At 34.0% G+C, this 15,954-nt stretch overlaps 1 protein-coding gene across 1 annotated transcript in view; it reads right to left on the reverse strand.

Annotated features, from left to right (window-relative positions):
• Positions 1-15,954, reverse strand: part of LOC132736118 (oxysterol-binding protein-related protein 6-like) — a 56,715-nt gene that overhangs the window by 12,487 nt on the left and 28,274 nt on the right. Inside the window, 5 exon segments of the mRNA XM_060723199.1 lie at positions 164-271; positions 668-778; positions 9,516-9,676; positions 10,534-10,747; positions 15,406-15,534. Of these exon segments, the coding sequence (XP_060579182.1) occupies positions 164-271; positions 668-778; positions 9,516-9,676; positions 10,534-10,747; positions 15,406-15,534 (723 nt within the window).

Genomic DNA, 15,954 nt, shown 5'->3' on the forward strand with positions numbered 1-15,954 from the left:
CAAAGGTAAAGACCTATCAGAGAACCCTGACTGCTGTGTGAAATCTATAAACAGGGGCCTTCAATTTCCAGCACTTCTCTAGATAAATTCATTTTAAGACACCAGACAACACATTTATACCAAATCATGTCTCAGAATACAATATTTATCATGTAAGTCTCACCTCTGATGAAGAATCACTAAGAGATTCTGCATTGTTCTCCTCCACTGCATCATAATATTCTGACATGGAACAACTTTCCGCAGAAAATGACTGCGTCAACTGTGGAACCTAAAATAGATTAAAACCCTTTAAATCATTATTAATCATCATATTGGGTTTTACATCACACCGACACATTATTAGGTCTTATGGCGACGTTCCAGCTTTATTGGTGGAGGAAGACCTCAGGTGCCCTTCCGTGCATTATTTCAGGCATGAACGGGCACCTGAGTAGAACCACCAATGTTCCGTAAGCTAGCTGGATAGCTTCCTCACATGAAAGTACCCGACGTCCCTATCAGCATTCTGAACCCACAGTGGTGAGGGGCAAGTGGTTTGGAGACAACTACCTTAACCACTCGGCCACCGACCCCCATAAACTTAAATGTCTGACTACACTGACAACAAATAAACCATTCACCCCACCCCCCCCCCAAAAGAAAGAAACTCTTTAATTATACATACGCTGTGTTCTATGGGGCTGGGTGGGGGGCTTGACAGATGTAAATCTGACAGTGACGATTCCCCGTGTATCTTTGCTAAACGTGCCTTTAATAATTTGTTCTGTTGACAAACCTAGGAAAAAAAACAACAAAATAATCATGTAATTTGAAAAAAGAAACAACATATATTAATAACTCAATTTTCTTAATGCTGGTGAAATTTATTATTACTAGTAATATAAATGAGCCGCGTCACGACAAAACCAACATAATGGGTTTGCGACCAGCATGGTTCCAGATCAGCCTGAGCATCTACTCAGTCTGGTCAGGATCAATGCTTTTGGCTATCAGTTTCACTACTTGTTATAGGGTTAGTTAGCGAACAGCATGGATCCTGATCAGAGTGCGTGGATGCGCAGGCTGGTCTTGATCCATGCTGGTCGCAAACCCATTATGTTGGTTTTGTCGTGACACCGCTCAAATTGTTAAAGGGACTGAAGTTTGTTTGACATGAGAAGACTTGAAATACATTTTCATGATTAGTTTACCATTGATGTTTGTCTGGACCAATTACAACTGATAATATAATGTAAGAGTCACATTTCAAGAAGTAAATGAACAAGCAAATTAGCTATTTGTTTGTAACCATGGCATTGAATTAAGTTGATATGATGATATTCAGAGAAAAGTTTATCATCGTTAATTAGTTATTGATCTCTGCAGATAATGATGAAACTAAAACTTTGCCGTTAAAACACTGCTCTGTCAATCTTTGTTCCAATCCTATATCAAAATTGAGCCGTGTCATGACAAAACCAACATAGTGCGTTTGCGACCAGCACGGATCCAGACCAGTCTCCGCATCCGGGCAGTCTGATCAGGATCCATGCTGTTTGCCTACCAACTCTATTACAAGTAGAGAAACTGATAGCAAACAGCAAGGATCCTGATCAGACTGCGCAGATGCGCAGGCTTAAGTCTGGATCCATGATGGTCGCAAACACACTATGTTGGTTTTGTCATGACACGGTTCAAATGCTTTCAGAGATATTTTTTGTTTTATTTCAAACAATAATTTTGTAAACTACAGTTTGCTGATATATAGATTTATATACTTTAATGAAGATATGTAGTAAGTGGTTCTACCTTACCACAATACATGGCCTAAAAATTAAATTGATAGCCTCATAACCAAGGAATTGTGCTATTAAGTTACTTGGGTCATGACCTTGTTTTTCGAGATTTTCAGCAAAGTGACAACAGAGTAATATAAATAAGCTCTAAGCTCTTAATTATCAAGTTAAAGGCCCACTATGCCCCAAAAATGCTTTTTATTTCTCAAACCATTTTTATTTTTTGTATCCTGTTAAGTATCAAAACAAGAGGGCCATGAGGGCCCTATTAGATATTAGAAGATGTTTCATGATAAATATCTAAGCTCTAGCTCTTTGGGGTTTATATAAGAATATTTTTTAAGTTTTTACTATATACATATAGGAAAACCAATGACCCCCCACCCACCCTGGAGGGGGCCAATTTTGACTGCAGGGCTTTTATTTAAACAAACATGGTAGACACCTATTAGAAGATATTTACATGCTTAGTATCTGAACTCTTGCTTTTTTGGTTTCTTTAAAAGAAGATTTTTAAGTTTTTACAATACACATATAAGGAAAATCAATGACCCCTGGGGCGGGGCCAATTTGAACAAACTTGGAAGATGAAATTAGAAGATGTTTCACGCTAAATATCTTAGCTCTAGCTCTTTGGGGATTTTAAAAGAAGATTTTTCAAGTATTTACTTTATACATATAGGGAAAAACAATGAGCCCCTGGGGCGGGGCCAATTTTTAACCCAGGGCTTTTATTTGAACAAACTTGGTAGACACCCACTAGAGGATGTTTCATGCTTTATATCTAAGCTCTAGCTATTTGGGGTTTTTAAAAGAAGATTTTTAAGTTTTTTCATCAGTGTCATATATCATATATCTCACTCCTTCTATAAACTACATACAGTTTCATCTTAAATATGATATGTATTAATGTGAAAACCTTTAGCAGTATTCTTACTATGCTGGACTTGCCATCCCTTGAATTTGTAACTGTGATTTGGGTGTTTTTAAAAATATTTTAGTATTTATGTATCAGTAACACTACCATTGCAAATAGAGGACATTAATATACACTCGAATGGAAACTTTTTCCAGACTTAAAAAAAATAAACTTTCAACTTTTGGAGAGATACATTCAGGAAATTTATCTGAAACAAGTTTATATACATTTATTTTCCCTATGATGACGAGTAACAAGGAAATGTTATAAAAATCTTATTCAAGTTATTTAAGTTCTCATTTACCAGTAAATATAATCCTACAATTTGAATATATATCTGTTTCAAAAAGTTTTCCAGGAATTTAAAGTGTATTAAATTATATATCTGTTGTAAATATTTTTCAAGATTATTGTTAATTTTTCTAAATTATTTCTACGAAATACTGTTAAATACAACATTCAAAGTAAGTTTAAAACTTTATTTTAAATACTTAATTTCTCATTTATACAGAATGAATTAAGTAAGAAAGTAGTTCAGGCAATATTTTAGAAAGTGTTTTTAATTTGTGTGTCTCCCTTTTATCAATCTTAAAAAAGAAAATATTTTTCAAAGGAATTATGTATTTTATTAAAAAGAAATATACATAATTATGTTTTACATTTTAATGCATTTTTCACAATATACTGTGGTGTTATATAAATCTAAATTTCCACATATCAGGTCATATGAAAAGAAATATTTCCTCTTCATTAAATTTAAGAAATTTATATCCAAAAGTCAATGTTTTAAACTTTATTTTATATACACAATTTGTCATTTGTATTAAATGAATTAGTTGAATATTTGAATAAGTGTTTAATTTTAGTGTCTCTCTTATATTGAAATTCTGAAAACAAATATTCACAATGACATAACCAAGAAGAAAAAATACCACAACCAAATAGAGAAAAATATGCAATATTTTTGACCAATTGATATCGACACTAACTTACTTATTTTATGTTTCATAATGTCCAGATTCAGACTTTCCTGTTCTAAACAGTTCTAGGACATAAAGGACAAATAAGTAACAAGTAGAAGTTTGTGATTAAATTAATTTGACTGCTGACTGAAACATTTTTCTTCTGTACTAATATATTACAGAATGTTTCAAGAACTTGACTACAGAGAATACTTATCATTAATGTTATCAGAGGTTTTACATGACATCGGTGTCAATGAAAGAACAGTGATGAGAAGGAGAAGAGGAACAATGCTGAGAGAGACTATGAGTAAAATCAGGTGTAGTTTAACTGGTCTAAATGTAACTCACTATTATCTAGGGAGTCAAAGTGAAGGTACAACTACTATAGGACTTGAGTCAGACCTTGATATACTAGTCAGTGATCATAATGGCAATATAATACAAGACTGGTCAGAGTGGGAACATGGCAAGTTAAACTACCTCATGATACAGGATGAGTACACTACACCCGGGTATTGTTTCTTACAGCTACTAAGACGTGAAGAACCTCTACCTGCAACTGTATCTCCTTGTAAACATTATATTACTGATAGAAGAGGAAGAATATTGTATAAAAACACAATGATAACTGATTGTCTTCAGGGTGCTCTGCAGCAGCATGGACCATCTATTGCTGAAAAAGGACAACCTGGAGAATGTGATACAGACTTTGTGTTTTCTTTACATTGTAAATCATGGCCTCAATCAGCATCAGGTTGGTTAGATAGACAGGGTATTGGCAGATGGCCAACACAAGAGATAAGAAGATATGCAGCCAGTACTGGTTGCTTTGTTGTTTCAACTGGAAGTAAGGTCAGTGAATATCCTGAGTTAGAATGGAGAATATCTACAACATTGGCAGAAAGGTTTCTTATGTTCAATCTAAATATAACACAAATAAGGTGCTATGTACTATTGAAAATGATTCTTAAGTCCTTCCTTAATCCTAAAGATGAAATCAACATATCAAGTTTCATGTGCAAAACAGTTCTATTACAGTGTATAGATAACACAGAGTCAGGAATATGGACAGATAACAATTTATATACATGTTTAACATACTGCTTATTGGAATTACACAGTTGTGTACAAAATGACTGTTGTTCACATTTCATTATACCAGAAAACAATTTGATGGCAGGACAATTTACAGCTGAGACAAAATATGAACTTTCAAAAAATATTTGTGATTTTATACAGAATGATAGACAACCTTTACTTAGTATTGATATTGATGATCTTGGTTATAGACTTCAAGTTAAACTGAACAGGGTACCACATGGAGTTTACTATTTTCCTTCTCCTCTTGAAATATATGGACAAGTTATGACATTAGGATATATAAACATTGCAAAAGTCATAAGTGCACAGCATAAGCTTATTTTAAAACATTTACACAATAAAAACTTTAGAACAATAAAGCAGTCTGTAGGGAAAGTAATGACCTTCAGTGATAATGGTAATAGATTAGAACATGCTGCATTCAAGCTTCTAGCACCTTTTCTTTTTACCACATATGGATCTATCCTAGCATCATCAAGCATTGGTGAAAATAATCAAGTGTCACCTCAAGCATTGGTTTGGTTATCAGCTTGTTTAAACTCAGATATCTCATCTAGCAGACTTAAATTGGCTTCAGTGTTCTACAGTACAGGAGATATGGAGAAAGCTGAACTAATTCTGAGACACACTGAACAACTATATTATTCTTATCCTGTATCACCTTACTGTAGCTGCTTGAGAAAACATCCACGGGCATTATCAGCAGAACTCAGGAGGGTATGTGGTGAACAAAGTGAGGACTGTATCAAACATATTACAGCATTTTGTGTCAGATTTATACACGGAGAGATCAACTGTGTTCCTCATGAACTACAATATGAAATGTTCAGATCTACACAAGATGACATGATACACAGACATGAAATTAAAGACTGTTGGATGGACTGGGCTGTAGTTGATTCTCTACCTTTCTTGTACTTCCTACAATACAAGATCTATCGTCATCTACAAAGACATCAAGATCAGAAACAAGCACTTTCTAAACTTATAAGAACCATAGAAACAGATAAAAACCTCAAACATAGAGAAACAGCTCTAAACATTTTAGGACAATGTATGGAACAAGAAAACAGACCCCAACAAGCATTAAAATGCTACATGATTTCTCTTCAACATAGGGCAAGAAACAATGCAGCAAACTACCATATATGTAAGCTCCTTTCCGGCTTAATGGTAAGCCAATAAAATTGGATCAAAAAAGGAAGTATGAAGACTTGAGTTTTCAATGATATGATTATCAAACTGATGCAAATGTCAAAATATAGGCCTGCCATTACAATTTTTATCACATGAGCCACGCCATGACAAAACCAACATAAAGGGTTTGCGACCAGTATGGATCCAGACCAGCCTGCGCATCCGCGCAGTCTGATCAGGATCCATGCTCTTCACTATCAGTTTCTCTACTTGTAATAGAGTTGGTAAGCTAACAGCATGGATCCTGATCAGACTGCGCGGATCCATGCTGGTCGCAAACGCACTATGTTGGTTCTGTCATTGCGTGGCTCATATCATTTTGAAATACCATTAAAGATGATAAATTGAAAGAATGATTCCAACTTCATTGACTTTGAATATGTGACTTTACATTTGAGACTTAAAAGCTTCAAGTGAAGGAGACAATATTGCTTATGAAAATAATTTTAAATCTTATTTTATAAGATGAAGTTTTTTCTAATCTATTTTTATACAGTAGTCAAAACAGTTATAGCTAGTCTTCTATTGTTGGCAATATTTATATTGTTGGCAGTTTTTATTAAAAGTATTGTTTTATACATGTACCTTGTATATAAGCCTTATTCTTATTTTATATATGTACCCTGTATACATCTGTAATATAGTCTAGTGCTTATTTTATACATGTACCCTGTATATAAAATGAGCCTGTTTAATGCAGTCATCAGCCACTATTGTCTCAGGTCAATAAGAATAATGTAAAGTCGAATGCAGAATGTACAAAACAATACAAGAGGGCTAAAATGGCCCTATATCACTCAACTGGTTTCTAGAAACAAGAGGGCCATGATGGCCCTAGATCATTCCCCTGACCCATCAACCACATCCAAGCAATGTCTTAGACAAGCATCCTGACCAAGTTTCATGATAATTGAGTCAAAATGTGACCTCTAGTGTGTTAAAAAGGTTTTTCCATATTTGGGCAGTGTGACCTCGCTTTTGACCCCAGGTGACCCATATTCAAATTTGACCTAGAAATCATCAAAACAAACTTGCAGACCAATTTCCAGGATATCTGGATAACACAAGATTTTCTTTTTTTTTACTCCTGTGACCTAGTTTTTTATCAGAGATACCCATATTCGAACTCCTCCAAGCAATAAACGCTTAGACAAGCATCCTGACCAAGTTTGATGAGAATTGAGTCAAAATGTTACCATTAGAGTAGACTAACAAGGTTTTTCCATCTTTGGGCAGTGTGACATAGTTTATGACCCAAGGTGATCCATAATCAAACTTGACCTAGAAATCATCAAAACGACGTTCCTGATCAATTTACAGGATATATGGATCAAAACTGCAGCCACTAGAGTGTTAAGAAGCTTTTTCTTTTTTTAGCTCCTGTGACCTAGTTTTTGACCAGAGATGACCCATCTTCGAACTTGACCTAGAAATCATCAAAACAACCTTCCTGACAAATTTCCAGAATATTTGGATCAAAACTGCAGTCACTAGTGTTAACAACCTTTTTCTATTTTAAGCTCCTGTGACCTAGTTCTTGACTGGAGATGACCAATCTTTGAACTTGACCTGTATTTTATTGACACAAACATTCTGGCAAAGTTTGATGATGATCCAATCAAAACTGTGACTGCTAGAGTGTTAACAACCCAATTGTTGACGACGAACGACGCACAGACAGAGGCTGGACATAGCCCCATCACTATATCTCACCTTGACCACTTCGTGGTCAGGTGAGCTAAAAACCTACTCATTGGCCAATAACCTGAAACATAATTTTCATGTGTTGTTTTTAAGCTTAGCACAGTTATAGTGAATTAGTATTTTGTACGGAAGTAAAAATACTGCTTTGTTTACATTTTGCCAATTTTTTGACAAACAATTTCACATTTAGTACTTTGTCTACTTTCTGCAGGTGACAAGTATCTATTTGTTTCTAAAGCATAATGTGTATTTAAAACAACATTATGTGTCATCCTAATTTTCTCTGTCCTGTATAGTTTAACAAGCAAATTCTTTGCATTTATATCCCCTGCCGAGTACTGGTTATTACTAATACAACAACTGAAGACATAAGGCTTTGTTTATATATTTATCATGGCGTAAACAGTAATATTCTTTGTTCATGATAAACATTCAGGGCAATAACAGAGCCATAACTCTGTGTTCAATAGTAATATCTGGATATGCCAATGGCATGTAAATTGCCTTTTTGTATGGATGGTTCCCATAAAGTTTTGTTGAAATCAATACAGCAGTTGCAAAGAAATAGCAATATTGCTATATATGCATACTATATAACAAATCAAGGGCCATTAACTCTGTAATGAAGGGTCTGGTCTGAACTAGGAAACAAATTATGCACATCTCCTTTTTGTATTAATGGTTCCCATAAAGTTTAATTGAATTCCAGCCAGTGTAGTTGCACACAAGTAGTGCAAAAACATTTATTGCTCTATATGCATACTGCATAACTAATCAAGGGTCATAACTCTGAGTTAAAGTGTCTGACCGGAATAAGCCGACGATATGAACATCTCCTCTTTATATATTGATGACTCCCATGAAGTTTTGTTGAATTCCAGCCAATAGTTGCAGAGAAGTAGCGCAGAATGATTATTGCTCTATATGCATACTGCATAATTAATCAAGGGCCATAACTCTGAGTTAGTGTCTGACCAGAACAAGGCAACAATATGCGCATCTCCTTTTGGAATTGATGTTCCCATAAAGTTTCGTTGAATTCCAGCCAGTAGTTGTAGAGAACTAGCACTAAAACGAAATTTGGATGGACTGACACCACCAAAACAATGTCCCCTTTAAGGTTCCATCGGCGGGATATAATAAAAGCAAGATATAAAAGGGACATCATCTTTCAAAAATTTCTTTTGGATTATCTGCCCTTTGGAATGGCGTCCTTTTATGACATGGATACAAAGTTTGAAGTGAATAGCTTTTATTATATATAGTTTCTGAGAACATGGACCTTAAAACAAAAGGTAAACCAAAGTGGATGTCAATGCCAACAAGAGGCTCATGACAATAGCTCCACCTTTTTACTTCGAAAAGTGGAGTTAAAACATTTAGATGAATAAAGGAATTGAACTATTTTTCATCTTTTCAAATTAAAGAAAATATATTTTTGTTTGTTTGTTTCATTTTACGGCTTTTCCCAACAGTATTTCAGTCATATAGGCGGGTAGTTTCCTAACCATCGTTCTTGGAGAGTTACAACAGTACTAGACTACTTTCCTTGGCGCTAAACTACCAAAGCATCTCCCTGGAAACGAACCCACGCCAGAGAGGTAAGTGGATTAGAAGTCATTGACTCTAACCCCTCGACCACGGAGGCGGTAAAGAAAATATATTATGATATACATGTATTATGACTTATTAGATGCAAGTTGAAAACGTAACTGTAGATGCTAAATTGTTTTTACAGTATTACCCTTTCATACAAATTTTACAATTAAAATGAGCGTATAAAAACAATGTGAAATGCTTTTTGTTGAAAAATGCACTTCTTTGAAAGATTTAAAATATCAGTGTTTATACCTCTGCCAGTGTCTGTTTTAATGAAGTTACTGCTGCACCAGAATGGGAAGACCCCAGTGCCGAGCCTGTTGCCACGGGAGTGTTGTCCATATCAACTGTCTGCTTCAGACGGTCACGCTCAGTTGCCATGGAGTGTAATAACATTCGTAATGTGTCATGCACTGGAAATAAATACATGTGAATATCTAAAGTTCTTGTAAAACTTGGCATTTAGATTTTAAATCCACGCTATTTAAAAATCAAATATTTCCACAATTTTTTTTATCACTGATTTCCTGCCAGGTCATTGCAGCTTACTAAAGTTGGTTATGGAATTACTTTAAAGGAGAAAAGTATTGTATCAACAAGTAGTTGTGAGATATTCTTACAAACATTTTTAAGTTCATAACTGATAGATGCCAATGCATCACAAAAGATCTCACCATGGCGGGTATTCAATCTCACTACATCCCACTTACAAGTGACAGTTAAACAGCATTCTAGACCTCTGAGCCAAAGAATCCATCCCCTGACAAAAATGTCAGAGGTTGTACTTATAGAAATGAAGGTAGATGTGCACTCAACCGTAACACCCCCACACCCCGCCTCTTGCAAAAGTCATCATTTATGATGACAGACAGACTTATTTTCAAGTCTGAAACCATTTCTGTTATAAATCAGAAAACCATTTTGGTTTTCAAATGAATTCAAGGAGCCAGATTTCTTTGACGATCACCTATCCTAAAATCATTTTTTGAATGTAACAAAAAGCTGTAAATGCCAAATGCATTAGAAAACATCGCGCTGTGGCTGGGATTTGAACTTAAAACATCCCGCTAATAATACTAGCAAATGTAATAATGCTCTAGCCTATTGAGCTAGAGGATTGATTCCTTGATGCAGTTGTACTCATAGTTATGAAGGTAGGTGTGCCCTGGAATTATATACATGTAACTTTTGTAAAGGGGCACTTTAGGACCATGCCAGTTGAAGTTCAGGAAACAATTTGCAAAAAATTAACTTGAAACAATTTTCTTACTCTGCTCTGCTTTGGACATAAAACTGTCTCGTAATTTGATCTCTTCAATTCTTGCAGCGTGCTGTGGTGACAACTGCATCGGGGCACTAGATGGGCGTGGACGATCTTCTACATGGAGGTTCGGGTTCGATGCGCTGGAGCGTAACTGATCCTTGGCGATCTTAAAACTTGGAGGTGTCGTACAGATTTGAGGGGTCGCTGGCTGAGAACTTATCTGAAACCGTGAACAAATAAAAATCTGATAATCAAATGTCTTCTATAACATATTTGAGCCGCGTCATGACAAAACCAACATAATGGGTTTGCGACCAGCATGGATCCAGACCAGCCAGCGCATCCGTTCAGTCTGATCAGGATCCATGCTGTCCGCTATCAGTTTCACTACTTGTTATAGGGTTTGTAAGCGAACAGCATGGATCCTGATCAGACTGCGCGGATGCAAACGCATTATGTTGGTTTTGTCGTGACGCGGCTCATATCAATTTTAATTTTGGCGGTCTAATATCTGGTTTTCATAGTAGAACAAAACACACACAAAGTTTTTCTTTTTATTTGGCATATTTATCTGGTCTTAGACTATTTTTTTCTTCAATATATTGAATATACATGTATAATATAAATAAAGCAAAAGCAAAGTACCTGTATATATAATATACTATAATATAGTTGATACATAATTATAATATAATTATGTATAGTGATGAATATATTTAAGCAGCACTAAGCCAATTCTGTTTTATAATTGTTTTTTCTATGCTTTATAATGCTTAAATGTAGTTATTAGCCTAAATTTTACACTTTATCAATTTAATAGCTAGATCTTGAAGACAGCTTGACACATATTTGAACTACTGTAGTGTCAGCCTTATTATTGTTTATAATCTAACTGGTACTGGCGTCATTAAGTAACACCATCAGAAACTAATAACAAAACGCAAAAACTACCATTAAAATGAATATACACCATATATGTGTGTTAAATATACACCATATGTTCCAGGAGCAAGAAATATATACAAGATTTTTTTTGGATAGCAGAAAATTCTTAAACCCTTCACCTGATTAAAACAAAAGGAATCAAGCCTTTGCCACCAGTATAGAGCCAGGCCAACCTGCACATCCTTGCAGTCTGACCAGGACCTGAACTGCTGGCTGATTAATCTTGATATCCCTAAAACTGATAATGGACAGTTCCAAAAATTAAAGTTGGACAAGTCCATTTGAGAAATAAAGCTGGTTTTAGGTTAAGAAATGTGTGATCATTGCTACTCTATTGTACAATCTATGATAATCAATAGACAAAATAAATACATGTAATAATTAAAAACAAAAAAATACTTAAACAATAATAAGGATATGACTATCTATAAGTATAAGGCTTCTAGATCTAAGAGGAGAAGATTGTGAGTCTAGTTTTGTGTTGTATGTAGACACAGGAAATATTCACTATAGAAATGAAAGTGGATGAAAAACATATATATCTAATGAAAATTCATAGACAGAGAACATAAAGATATAAAAACAAAATCAATCAATGTATTTAGATAGAAAATGTAAAGCTGTAAAACAAATTAGTTTATAGAAAGAAAATGTTATGCTGTAACAAAATAATAAGTTTTTAGAAAGAAAATGTAGAGCTATAAAATAAAAAAGTAAATTGAAAGAAAATATAAAGCTGTAAAATAAGTTGATAGAAAGAAAATGTAAAGAAAACAAATAAGTTTAAGCTGCAAAACAAGTAAGTATAAAGAAAGAAAATGTAAAGCTGAAAAACAAGTAATTTAATGGACAGAAAATAAAAAGCTGTAAAATAAGAAAGTTAATAGAAAGGAAATGTAGAGCTGTAAATCAAGTTATTTAATGGAAAGAAAATGAAAGGCTGTAAAATAAATTAATAACAAGTTAATAGAAATAAGGAAAATACTGAAAAGACAAACAAGTTTCAAAACAAAATGTAAAGCTGTAAAACCTTAAAAAAGAAAATATAGAGCTGTAAAACAAATTAGTTTCAAGAAAGAAAAATGTAAAGAATGGTGTAAATGAAACACCATGATGGCCCTGAAATCGCTCGCCTGTATATAGGCCCCTGGCCCAAGGTCAATTTTAAACCACTGGAGCTTTTAATTGAACAAACTTGGTAGACACTCATTAGAAGATGTTTTATGATAAATATCTAAGCTCTAGCTCTTTAGGGTTTTTTAAAGAAGATTTTTAAGTTTTTACTATATACATATAGGGAAAAACAATGACCCCCCCCCACCTGGGATGGACCAATTTTGACCAAAGGGCTTTTATTTGAACAAACTTGGTAGACACTCACTAGAAGATATTTCATGCTTAGTATCTCAACTCCAGCTCTTTGGGTTTTTTATAAGAATTTTTTTAAAGTTTTTACTATACACATATAAGGAAAATCAATGACCCCTGGGGTGGGGCCAATTTTAACCAAAGGGCCCTTATTTGATCAAACTTGGTAGACACCCATAAGAAGATGCTTCATGCTAAATATCTAAGCTCTAGCTCTTTGGGGTTTTTAAAAGAAGATTTTTAAAGTTTTTACTATATACATAAAGGGAAAAACAATGACCCCCTGGAGCAGGGCCAATTTTACCCCAGGGCTTTTATTTGAAAAAATTTGGTAGACACTCACTAGAAGATGTTTCATGATTTGTATCTAAGCTCTAGCTATTTTGGTTTTTAAAAAATGTTTTTTTAAGTTTTTCCCCACCCCCTGGGGTGGGGCCAATTTTTACCCAAGGGCTTTTATTTGAACAAACTTGGTAGACACTGACTAGATGATGTTCCATGTCAAATATTTAAGCTCTAGCTTTTTCGGTTTTCTAAAAGAAGATATTTTAAGTTTTTTCTTTTGGTTGCCATGTCAACCAGAGTTCTGCTTGGAATTAAATTCTTTGAACAGTTTTTAAAGTTGACTACCAAAGGAACATTCCTGTGAAGTTTGGATGAAATTGGCTTAGGGGTTTATGAGGAGATGTTGTTACAAGTAAAAGTTTACGGATGGATGCCGGACGAAAAGCCATCACAAAAGTTGACAGGTGAGCTAAAAAGTTTATAGAAGGAAAATGAAATGTAAAGCTTAAACAATTGCAGAATGAGAATTTAAAGCTTTAAAACAAAAACAAAATTGTCAAATAGAAAATAAATAAATGAACATAGAAATAAGTTATACTAGACACCTCTAATGTGTAACAGATATTGTATGTTTGATAAATGAAACACAAAACTACCAATCTACAAATCTACAAATGATAGGTATTTGATATTATACCAAGAAACTACTCTTTTTTTATAAGTCTTTGAACATCAGTATTTATTTTCACTTACCTGTTTCATTCAAGCTGTATTTTCCTAGCATATTTATTTATTACAACTGCTAACTATATTTTGCATATTTTTTTTTAAATTTCTAAATTGGAATGATATAAAAAATTTACTCCAAGCCTATGAGCAGTTTTCTCATTTTTGATAAAAAAAAACAAACTTACACCCCTGTTGAATGATCATGAAGAAAGTAACAATCAGCTACAATTTGTCTTTTTGAATGCTGGCAATTTAAATGTCTTGTCTATCCTAGTAGTAAACAGCCATGCCAGTCTGCACGACAATGCACTTTGAGCCTTAAATTTATTGTTTTGACAATGAAATCCTTCCTATAAGCAACAGACAATTTCAATCCTACATATTCAGCAGGAAAGCATTTACCTGTTTTTGAGATATTTCTTTGCAAGACTATACCCTTCATTTAAATGTGCTTCTTTGCAAGAATTTAACTGATCTTTAAAAATATTTCTTTGCAAACATTAACCTGTTCTTTATGGTAATTCTTTGCAAGCATTTACCTGTCCTTTATGGTGTTCTTTGCAAGCATTTACCTGTCACAAGTTTCTTTTCAAGCATTTACTGATTCTTTATGGTGTTTCTTTTCAAGCATTTACAGATTCTTTATGGTGTTCCTTTGCAAGCATTTACCAATTCTTTATGGTGTTTCTTTTCAAGCATTTGCCCATTCTTTATGGTGTTTCTTTGCAAGCATTTACCTGTCACAAGTTTCTTTGCAAGCATTTACCCATTCTTTATGGTGTTTCTTTTCAAGCATTTACTGATTCTTTATGAAGTTTCTTTGCAAGCATTTAAATCCATTTTATGGTGTTTTTTTGCATGCATTTACCTGTCACAAGTTTCTTCATTCTTTAATAATGTTTCTTTGCAAGCATTAACCCATTCTTTATGGGGTTTCTTTGCAAGCATTTACCTGTTCTTTATGGTGTTTATTTGCAAGCATTTACTCATTATTTATGGTGTTTCTTTTCAAGCATTTACTGATTCTTTATGGTGTTTCTTTGCAAGCATTAATCCATCCTTTATGGTGTTTCTTTGCAAGCATTAACCTGTTCTTTATGGTGTTTCTATGCAAGCATTTACCCATTCTTTATGGTGTTTCTTTGCAAGCATTTACCTGTTCTTTATGGTGTTTCTTTGCAAGCATTTACCTGTTCTTTATGTTGTTTCTTTGCAAGTATTTACCAATTCTTTATGGTGTTATTTTGCAAGCATTTCCCTCTTTTTTACATGTCGTGTGATTCAAACATTTACCTGTTCTTTATGGTGTTCTTTGCAAGTTTTTTACCTGTAATGATGTTTCTTTTGTTTCTTTGAAAGTGTGTATTTATTTTTTATGGTGTTTCTGTTAAACTGTTTACCTTTTTCTTTCAAGTAAATCTGATCACAGTCCTGTATTCCATACTCATATTTACTTTATCGTTTTATTTTTAGACTTATCTTTGATATCTAACATTCAACTGCTTTTGAGTCAGATATACTTTAAGACCTGCACTCAGACCCCACATTTACCTGTTTATTACCACTAGCAATGGTTTCAGATTCCTGCAGACTGGCATTCCTTTTATGATCTCTCCTCTTCATCACTCTACCTCCAAAACTCCGGTTTTTCTTTTTGTCATTTGTATCGCTATCATTGAGCTAGAAACATTCAGAACAGGAGAAATATCACAACAAATGTCAAAGGTCATAACACAAAATTTGAAAACCAGTCCAAAATCTAACATTGGCATTATGACCAATTGCTTTCCAAGGATATAGATAGGGTTTAAATAATTATCATATTTTTTCGCATGCATTTAGATGAAGATACATATGATAGTTTTAAACCCATTCAAATATGTAAATTTTTACTTAAATAAATCTAGACCAGTCCAATCACAAAATAAATTTGATTGGCTGCTATTTTTGGTAAATTTTGAATCAACCAATGGTAAAGCACATAAAACTAGACCAGTCAAAATACAAATGTAAAATTTAATATTATTGGCTGCTATTTTTAGAAGTGTGTTTTTCTAGACTGGTTTTAAAACTCTGATCATAAAACCTGAGAGCCTCATG

This window comes from Ruditapes philippinarum, unplaced genomic scaffold (genome assembly GCF_026571515.1).
Source record: "Ruditapes philippinarum isolate M1 unplaced genomic scaffold, ASM2657151v2 ctg3490_1_1_1_1, whole genome shotgun sequence".
In the NCBI taxonomy this organism is placed as follows: domain Eukaryota; kingdom Metazoa; phylum Mollusca; class Bivalvia; order Venerida; family Veneridae; genus Ruditapes; species Ruditapes philippinarum.